We start from the raw sequence: 9,792 nt of genomic DNA on the forward strand, positions 1-9,792 counted from the left end.
TCCCCAAACTTTTCCCCTCAAAATTGGCTCCAAATTCCCCAAAATTGTCTTTAAACCCTGTCAAAAATTGCCCCAAATTTCCCCCAAAATCGGCCCCAAACTCCCCCAAAATTTGCCCCAAATTCCCCCAAAATTGTCTTCAAACCCTCCCAAAAATTGCGCCAAATTTGCCCCAAAATTTCCCCTCAAAATCGGCCCCAAACTCCCCCAAAATTTGCCCCCAAATTGTCTTCAAACCCTCCCACAAATGCCCCAAATTTCCCCCAAAATTTTCCCCTCAAAATCGACCCAAACTCCCCAAATTTGCCCCAAAATCGTCTTTAAACCCTCCCAAAATTGCCCCAAATTTGCCCAAAAATTTCCCCCAAAATTGGCCCCAAACTCCCCCAAAATTTGCCCCCAAATTCCCCCAAAATTGTCTTCAAATTCTCTCAAAAATTGCCCCAAAATTGTCCAAAATTTCCCCTCAAATTGGCCCCAGACTCCCCCAAAATTGTCTTCAAATTCTCCCAAAAATTTCCCCAAATTTGCTCCTCAAAATTGGCCCCAAACTCCCCCAAAATTTGCCCCAATATTTCCCCAAAATTGTCTTCAAACCCTCCCAAAAATTGTCCCAAATTTTCCCCCAGTCCCCAAAATAACCTGAAGTTCACCCAAATTCACTTAAATTGACCCAAAATTGACCCAGATCCAGCTCCGCCATGTCTGGGGGGAGAAGAGGAGCCCCAAAATCACCCAAAATCACCTGAAATTCACCCAAAATCACCTGAAATTCACCCCAAATTAACCCAAAATCACCTGAAATTCACCTGAAATTCACCCAAAATTAACCCAAAATCACCTGAAATTCACCCAAATTCACCCAAAATCACCCCAGTCCCTCCCAGTTCCCCCCCCCAGGCCGTTCACCCACTCCCAGTACAGACCAGTATGGACCAGGGAACCCCCACGTCCCTCCCAGTTCATCCCAGTGCCCCACCCCCCCTTCCCAGTTGCTCCCAGTCCCTCCAGTTGCTCCCAGTGTCTGTTCCAGTCCATCCCAGTTCATCCCAGTCCTCCTCTGATCGCTCCCAGTGCTCCCAGTTCCTCCCCAGTTCCCTCCCAGTCCCCCCCCAGTGTCTCCAGTCCCCACTCCCAGTCCCTCCCAGTTCATCCTAGTCCCCCCCAGTGCTCCCAGTATCCATCCCAGTCCCTCCCAGTCCCCCCCAGTGCTCCCAGTATCCATCCAGTCCTTCCAGTGCTCCCAGTTCCATCCCAGTCCCTCCCAATCCCCTCTGATCGCTCCCAGTCCCCTCCCAGTGCTCCCAGTCCCCCCCAGTTCCCCTCCCAGTTCATCCCAGTCCCTCCCTGATCGCTCCCAGTGCCCCCTTACCCCCTTCCCAGTCCCTCCCAGTCCATCCCAGTTTCCCCAATCCCCTCTCCCAGTACCCCCAGTCCCTCCCAGTGCCCCCAGTCCCCTCTCCCAGTCCCTCCCAGTTGCTCCCAGTATCCATTCCAGTCCCTCCCAGTTCCTCCCCGGTGCTCCCAGTGCCCCCTCCCCCCTTCCCAGTTCGTCCAGTCTCTCCCAGTTCCTCCCAGTCCATCCCAGTGCCCCCAGTCCCGCTCCCAGTCCCTTCCAGTGCTCCCAGTATCCATTCCAGTCCCTCCCAGTTCATCCAGTCCCCCCATGATCCCTCCCAGTTCCTCCCAGTCCCTCCCAGTGCCCCCAATCCCCTCTCCCAGTGCTCCCAGTCCCTCCCAGTGCTCCCAGTATCCATTCAGTTCATCCCAGTGCCCCCCAATCCCCTCTCCCAGTCCCTCCCAGTTCCTCCCAGTCCATCCAGTGCCCCCAATCCCCACTCCCAGTCCCTCCCAGTGCTCCCATATCCGTTCCAGTTCCTCCCAGTTCATCCAGTCCCTCTGTGATCCCCCCAGTTCCTCCCAGTCCCTCCCCCAGTGCTCCCAGTGCCCCCCAGTCCCTCCCAGTATCCATCCCAGTCCCTCCCAGTGCTCCCAGTATCCATTCCAGTCCCTGCCAGTGCTCCCAGTGCTCCCAGTATCCATTCCAGTCCCTCCCAGTCCCTCCCAGTGCTCCCAGTATCCATCCCAGTTCATCCCAGTGCCCCCAATCCCCTCTCCCAGTCCCTCCCAGTTCCTCCCAGTTCATCCCAGTCCCTCCCAGTTCATCCCAGTCCCCCTAAGCCGGGCCCGGAGCGCGGCGGCCCCGCCGGGAGGTGTCGGGGGGAGCAGAACTGGACACCGCCGGCGCGCGGTGAGACGTCACAGCGCCGACAGCAGCCAGCGGAAGTGACGTCTGGAGCGGCGCGCCGCGGGCGGAAGTGACGTAATCGAGACGGCGACAGGAACGGCGGGAGGTACCGGAGGGAAAATTTGAGAAAAATTTGGGGAAATTTTGGGGGAAATTTGGGAATTTGAGGACAGGAAGGGGATGAGGGGACGGGGAGGGGGCTCGGGGCTGCTCCCAGCGCTCCCAGTTCGGGGATTGGTTTCACTGGGCCGCGGCTCCAGGCCGCGTTTTCCCCCCCTCCCAGTGCTCCCAGTTTGCCCAGTCCGGGGCTGTCTCTCACTGGGAGGGGTCTCTGGGTGTCCCCGGTCCCCATTTCTGCTCTCCCAGTGCTCCCAGTTTGCCCAGTTCGGGCTGTCTCTCACTCCGGGGCTCTCCAGGCCCCGTTCCCTCTCTCCCAGCGCTCCCAGTTGCTCCCAGTTTGCCCAGTTCAGGATGTCCCTGCCGACGAGCTGCTGGCAGACCTGGAGGAGGCGGCGGGGGAGGAGGAGGAGGCCGAAGGCTCCGAGGGGGGGAGGAGCCCCCGATCGAGGACGTGCGGGAGGAGCCGGAGCCGCCCGAGGGCGCCGAGTCCGTCAGGAGCATCGCCAAACTGTGGGGGTCTAAAGGGGTAAAAATGCACCCAAAATAGCCCCAAAATCTCCTGAAATCAGCCCAAAAATATCCCCAAAAATATCCTGAAATCTCCCCAAAAATATCCCCAAAAATATCCTGAAATCACCCCAAAAATATCCTGAAATCACCCCAAAATGTTCTGAAATCACCTCAAAAATATCCCAAAATGTCCTGGAATCACCCCAAAATATCCCCAAAAATATCCTGAAATATCCTCAAAAATATCCTGAAATCAGCCCAAAAATATCCCCAAAATATCTGGAAATTATCCTGAAATTACCCCCCAAAATATCCTGAAGTCACCCCAAAAATATCCCCAAAAATGTCCTGAAATTACCCCAAAAATATCCCCAAAATATCCTGAAATCACCCAAAAATATCCTCAAAAATATCCTCAAAATATCCTGAAATCACCCAAAAAATCTCCCAAAAAACGTCCTGAAATTACCCTAAAAATATCCCCAAAATATGTAGAAATGATCCTGAAATTATCCCCAAAATATCCTGAAATTACCTCAAAAATATCCCCAAAAATATCCTGAAATATCCTCAAAAATATCCCCAAAATATCCTGAAATCACCCCAAAAACATCCCAAAAATATCCTGAAATCACCCCAAAAATATCCTGAAATCACCGCAAAAATATCCCCAAAAATCGCCTGAAATCACCCAAAAATATCCCCAAAAATGTCCTGAAATCACCCCAAAATTATCCAGAAATTATCCCAGGAATTTTCCTGAAATTATCCTGGAATTACCCAAAATTACCTGAAAATTCTCCTAAAAAATACCCTAAAAATCACCTCAAAAATCCAAAAAACCCCAATAAATCCCCAAAAATCCTCCCCAAATCCCAAATGACCCCAAAATGGACCCAAATGACCCCCAAAAAACCCCAAATGGACCCAAAAACCCCAAATCAGCCCAAATCCAGCCCCAAGAATTCCAGTTTTTGGTTCATTCCCTGCAGTTCACGGAGCTCATGCAGAAAATCGAGGAGAACATCGGGAAACAGCCCCGGGCGGCCGAAGGTGACCCCAAAACCCCAAAACCCCAAAATCTGGGATCCTGATACCCAAAAATCCCCAAAATCTGGGATCCTGAATCCCCAAAATCCCCAAAATCTGGGATCCTAAATCCCCAAAATCCCCAAATTCCAAAATCTGGGATCCTAAATCACCAAAATCCCCAAAATCTGGGATCCTAAATCACCAAAATCCCCCAAATCTGGGATCCTAAATACCAAAAATCCCCAAAATCCCCAAATCTGGGATCCTAAATCCCCAAATCTGGGATCCTAAATCACCAAAATCCCCAAAATACCCCAAATCTGGGATCCTAAATCACCAAAATCCCCAAATCCCCAAAATCTGGGATCCTGAATCCCCAAAAATACCCAAAATCCCCAAATCTGGGATCCTAAATCCCCAAAATCCCAAATCCCCAAATCTGGGATCCTAAATCCCCAAAATCCCCAAAATCTGGGATCCTAAATACTCAAAATCCCCAAAATCCCCTAAAATCGGGGATCCTAAATCCCCAAAATCCCCAAAATCCCCCAAATCTGGGATCCTAAATCCCCAAAATCCCAAAATCCCCTAAATCTGGGATCCTAAATCACCAAAAATCCCCAAATCCCCAAATCTGGGATCCTAAATCTCCAAAACCCCAAATCCCCAAAATCTGGGATCCTAAATCCCAAAATGCCCAAATCTGGGACCCTAAATCCCCAAAATCCCCAAATCTGGGATCCTAAATCCCCAAATCCCCAAATTTTGGGTGGATTTTGGGAATTCTGGGTGGATTTTGGAGATTTCTGTATGGACGTTTGGGATTTTTGGGTGGAATTTTGGGTGGATTTGGGTGGAATTTTTGGGATTTCTGGCTGGATTTTGGGTGGATTTGGGCTGGAATTTTGGGTGGATTTGGGGTGGAATTTTTGGGATATTTTGGGCTGGAATTTTTGGGATATTTTGGGCTGGAATTTTGGGTGGATTTCACCGTTCCCAGGCAGTTCTGGGCCCCATGGATTTTTGGGATTTTTGCATGGATATTTTGGATGTTTTTGGCTGGAATTTTGGGTGGATTTGGCCTGGAATTTTGGGGATATTTTGGGTGGAATTTTGGGGATATTTTGGGTGGAATTTTGGCTGGATTTGGGTGGATTTTGGGGATTTCTGGGTGGAATTTTGGGCTGTAATTTTGGGTGGATTTCCCCCGTTTCCGCGCAGTTTTGCGCCCCGTGGATTTTGGGGATTTCTGGGTGGAATTTTGGGTGGATTTGGCTGAATTTTGGGTGGAATTTTGGGATGTTTTTGGGTGGAATTTTGGCTGGAATTTTGGGTGAATTTTTGGGATTTCTGGGGTGGATATTTTGGGATTTTTGGGTGGATTTGGTGGAATTTTTGGTGGAATTTTGGGTGGATTTGGGTGGAATTTTGGGTGGATTTGGCTGGAATTTTGGGTGGATTTGGGCTGGAATTTTGGGATATTTTGGGCTGGAATTTTGGGATATTTTGGGCTGGAATTTTGGGTGGATTTGGGCTGGAATTTTGGGTGGATTTTCCGTTTCCGGGCAGTTCTGGGCCCAGTGGATTTTGAAGATTTCTGGGTGGATATTTTGGGATATTTGGGCTGGAATTTTGGGTGGATTTTTGGGATTTCTGGGTGGATATTTGGGATTTCTGGCTGGAATTTTGGAATGTTTTTGGCAGGAATTTTGGGTGGATTTGGGTGGAAATTTGGGATTTTTGGGGCTCGAATTTTGGGATATTTTGGGTGGAATTTTTGGGATATTTTGGGCTGGAATTTTGGATATTTTGGGCTGGAATTTTGGGATATTTTGGGCTGGAATTTTGGGTGGATTTTGGGGATTTCTGCATGGATTTTGGCTGTAATTTTGGGTGGATTTCCCCGTTTCTGCGCGGTGCTGGGCCCCGTGGATTTAGGGGATTTCTGGGTGGAATTTTGGGTGTTTTTGGGTGAATTTTGGGATATTTTGGGGCTGGAATTTTGGGTGAATTTGGGCTGGAATTTTGGGTGGATTTGGGCTGGAATTTTGGGTGGATTTGGCTGGAATTTTGGGTGGATTTCCCCGTTTCCGGGCAGTTCTGGGCCCAGTGGATTTTGAAGATTTCTGGGTGGATATTTTGGGATATTTGGGCTGGAATTTTGGGTGGATTTTTGGGATTTCTGGGTGGATATTTTGGGATTTCTGGCTGGAATTTTGGGGTATTTTGGCTGGAATTTTGGCTGGTATTTTGGGATATTTTGGGCTCGAATTTTGGGATATTTTGGGCTGGAATTTTGGGTGGATTTGGGTGGATTTGGGGTGGAATTTTGGGGATTTCTGCATGGATTTTGGGTGGAATTTTGGGATATTTTGGGCTGGAATTTTGGGATATTTTGGGCTGGAATTTTGGGTGGAATTTTGGGTGGATTTGGCTGGAATTTTGGGATATTTTGGGCTGGAATTTTGGGTGATTTGGGCTGGAACTTTGCGATATTTTGGGCTGGAATTTTGGCTGGAATTTTGGGGTGTTTTTGGCTGTAATTTTGGTGGATTTCCCCGTTTCTGGGCAGTTTTGGGCCCGGTGGAGGCAGCCCCCGAGTACCGGGTGATCGTGGACGCCAACAACCTCACGGTGGAGATCGAGAACGAGCTCAGTGAGTGCCAGGCTGGGATTTTGGGGCCATTTCGGGGATTTTGGGGCCATTTCGGGGGATTTTGGGGCCACTTTGGGGCCATTTCGGGATTTTGGGGCCATTTCGGGGGATTTTGGGGACATTTTGGGGCCATTTTGGGGCCATTTTGGGGGATTTTGGGGACATTTTGGGGGATTTTGGGGCCATTTGGGGGCCATTTCGGGAATTTTGGGGCCATTTTGGGGGATTTTGGGGCCATTTCGGGGCCATTTCAGGGGATTTTGGGGCCATTTTGGGGCCATTTTGGGGATTTTGGGGCCATTTCGGGGGATTTTGGGACCATTTTGGGCCATTTTGGGGATTTTGGGGCCATTTCGGGGGATTTTGGGGCCATTTCGGGCCATTTTGGGGATTTTGGGGCCATTTTGGGGATTTTGGGGCCATTTTGGGGCCATTTTGGGGCATTTTGGGGGATTTTGGGGCCATTTTGGGGATTTTGGGCCATTTTGGGGATTTGGGGACATTTCGGGGGATTTTGGGGCCATTTTGGGGCCATTTCGGGGGATTTTGGGGCCATTTCGGGGCCATTTTGGGGATTTTGGGGGATTTTGGGGCCATTTTGGGGGATTTTGGGGCCATTTTGGGGGATTTTGGGGCCATTTTGAGGCCATTTTGGGGGATTTTGGGGCCATTTTGGGGGATTTTGGGGCCATTTTGGGGCCATTTCAGGGGATTTTGGGGCCATTTTGGGGCCATTTCGGGGGATTTTGGGGCCATTTTGGGGCCATTTTGGGGGATTTTGGGGCCATTTTGGGGCCATTTCGGGGATTTTGGGGCCATTTTGGGCCATTTTGGGGCCATTTTGGGGGATTTTGGGGCCATTTTGGGGGGATTTTGGGGCCATTTTGGGGCCATTTTGGGTCCATTTCGGGGATTTTGGGGCCATTTTGGGGATTTTGGGCCATTTTTGGGGCCATTTCAGGGGATTTTGGGCCATTTTGGGCCATTTTGGGGGATTTTGGGGCCATTTCGGGCATTTTGGGGCCATTTTGGGGCCATTTCGGGGGATTTTGGGTCCATTTTGGGGATTTTGGGGCCATTTCAGGGCCATTTTGGGGGATTTTGGGGCCGTTTCGGGGGATTTTGGGTCCATTTTGGGGGATTTTGGGTCCATTTTGGGGGATTTTGGGTCCCTCCCCAGACATCATCCACAAATTCATCCGGGACAAATATTCCAAACGCTTCCCCGAGCTGGAGTCGCTGGTGCCCAACGCGCTCGACTACATCCGGACTGTGAAGGTGGGGAAACATGGACGGAAATGGGGAAAAATATCACAGAAATGGAAAAAACAACGGACAGAAATGGTGAAAAATGGGCAGAAATAGTGAAAAATATCACAGAAATGGGAAAAAAACGGCAAAAAAATGGGAAAACAGCAAAAAAAGTGGGAAAAACGGCCAGAAATGGGGAAAAATTGCCCAGAAATGGGAAAAAAACACCACAGAAATGGGAAAAAACCAGCCAAAAAATGGGAAAAAATGGGCAGAAATGGAAAATACCACAAAAATGGGAAAACGCGGCCAGAAATGGGAAAAACATGGCCAAAAATGGTGAAAAATACACCAGAAATGGGAAAAAAAACGGCCAAAAAATGGGAAAATGGCCCAGAAATGGTGAAAAATGGCCCAGAAATGGGAAAAAACAGACAGAAATGGAAAAACATGGCAAAAAAAATGGTAAAAACCAGCCAGAAATGGTGAAAAAATACCACAAAAAAATGGCAAAAACCGGCCAAAAAATGGCAAAAAACAGCCAAAAAAACCAGCCAGAAATGGTGAAAAACACACCAAAATGAAAAAAAAACGGCCAGAAATGGTGAAAAACACACCAGAAATGGAAAAAAAACGGCCAGAAATGGTGAAAAATGGCCCAGAAATGGGAAAAAACGGCCCAAAAATGGCAACAAACAGCCAAATATGGCAAAAGATGACCCAAAAATGCAAAAACCACACAAAAATGGCACTAAATGACCAAAAATGGCAAAAACCACCCCAAAACTGGCCCAAATACTCCCCAAACCCCCCAGAATGGCCCTAAACTGCCAAAATGCCCCAAACCCACCCCAAATACCTTAAAAAAATTTGTGGGGATTTTTAGGGACTTTTGGGGAGGGGATTTTGGGGTTTTTGGGGGGATTTTGGGGTTTTTTGGGGGATTTTGGGGTTTTTTGGCAGATTTTTTTGGGGGGATTTGGTTTTTTTTTGCAGGGACTTTTTTGGGGGAGATTTTGGGGTTTTTTGGGGGATTTTTGGGAGGGATTTTGGGTTTTTTTGGGGGGGATTTTTTGTGGCATTTTGGGATTTTTTGTGGGATTTTGGGTTTTTTTGGGGGGGATTTTGGGGTTTTGGGGGGATTTTTTGGGGGAATGTTGGGGTTTTTGGGGCGATTTTTTGGGGGAATGTTGCAGTTTTTTTGGGGGGGATTTTGGGGCTTTTTGGGGGGATTTTTTGGGGGGAATGTTGGGGTTTTTTGGGGGGATTTTGGGTTTTTGGGGATTTTTTGCAGGGATTTTTTTGTGGGATTTTGGGTTTTTTGGGGGTTTTTTTTTGGGGGGATTTTGGGATTTTTTTGGGGAATTTTGGGTTTTTTGCAGGGACTTTTTGGGGGGATTTTGGGTTTTTTGGGGGGATTTTTTTGGGGGATTTTTGAGGGGATTTTGGGGTATTTTTTTATTTTCAATATTTTAAATTTCTATTTACTATTTTATGCTTATTTCGATTTTTTTGGGGTAAATTTTGTTGGTTTTTTTCCAGATTTTGGGGTTGTTTTTTTTGGTGGGGTCGTTTTTTCCACGATTCCAATGAGATTTTTTTGGGGAATTTTTTTTTTTTGGGAATTTTGACGTTTCCCGGTTCCTTTTGCCGGGCGCCGATTTGGGGTGAATTCCTCAGGAATTGGGCAATTCCCTGGACAAGTGCAAGAACAACGAGAACGTGCAGCAGATCCTGACCAACGCCACCATCATGGTGGTCAGCGTGACGGCCTCCACCACCCAGGGGTGCAAAAAATGGGGAATTTGGGCAAATTGGGCAAATTGGGCAAATTTGGGGAGATTTGGGGGGTTTGGGCTGTTGGGGAAATTTGGGGGGAAATTGGGGCCAAATTTGGGAGATTTTGGGGCAGATTTGGGCAGAAATTGGGGCAGATTTGGGGCATTTTGGGGGCATTTCTATGACGGATTTGGGA

The 9,792-nt window shown here is 48.5% G+C and overlaps 1 protein-coding gene across 1 annotated transcript in view; it reads left to right on the forward strand.

Annotated features, from left to right (window-relative positions):
* Nucleotides 1-1,319: 1,319 nt before the first annotated feature.
* PRPF31 (pre-mRNA processing factor 31) overlaps nucleotides 1,320-9,792 on the forward strand; it is a 10,462-nt gene continuing 1,989 nt past the window's right edge. The window contains exons 1-6 of the mRNA XM_077193241.1: nucleotides 1,320-1,329; nucleotides 2,695-2,894; nucleotides 3,871-3,931; nucleotides 6,483-6,566; nucleotides 7,747-7,844; nucleotides 9,498-9,635. Of these exons, the coding sequence (XP_077049356.1) occupies nucleotides 3,883-3,931; nucleotides 6,483-6,566; nucleotides 7,747-7,844; nucleotides 9,498-9,635 (369 nt within the window). The 5' untranslated portion in view covers nucleotides 1,320-1,329; nucleotides 2,695-2,894; nucleotides 3,871-3,882. The remainder of the gene's footprint in view (nucleotides 1,330-2,694; nucleotides 2,895-3,870; nucleotides 3,932-6,482; nucleotides 6,567-7,746; nucleotides 7,845-9,497; nucleotides 9,636-9,792) is intronic.

The sequence above is a fragment of the Agelaius phoeniceus genome, chromosome 37, assembly GCF_051311805.1.
Source record: "Agelaius phoeniceus isolate bAgePho1 chromosome 37, bAgePho1.hap1, whole genome shotgun sequence".
Classification (NCBI taxonomy): Eukaryota; Metazoa; Chordata; class Aves; order Passeriformes; family Icteridae; genus Agelaius; species Agelaius phoeniceus.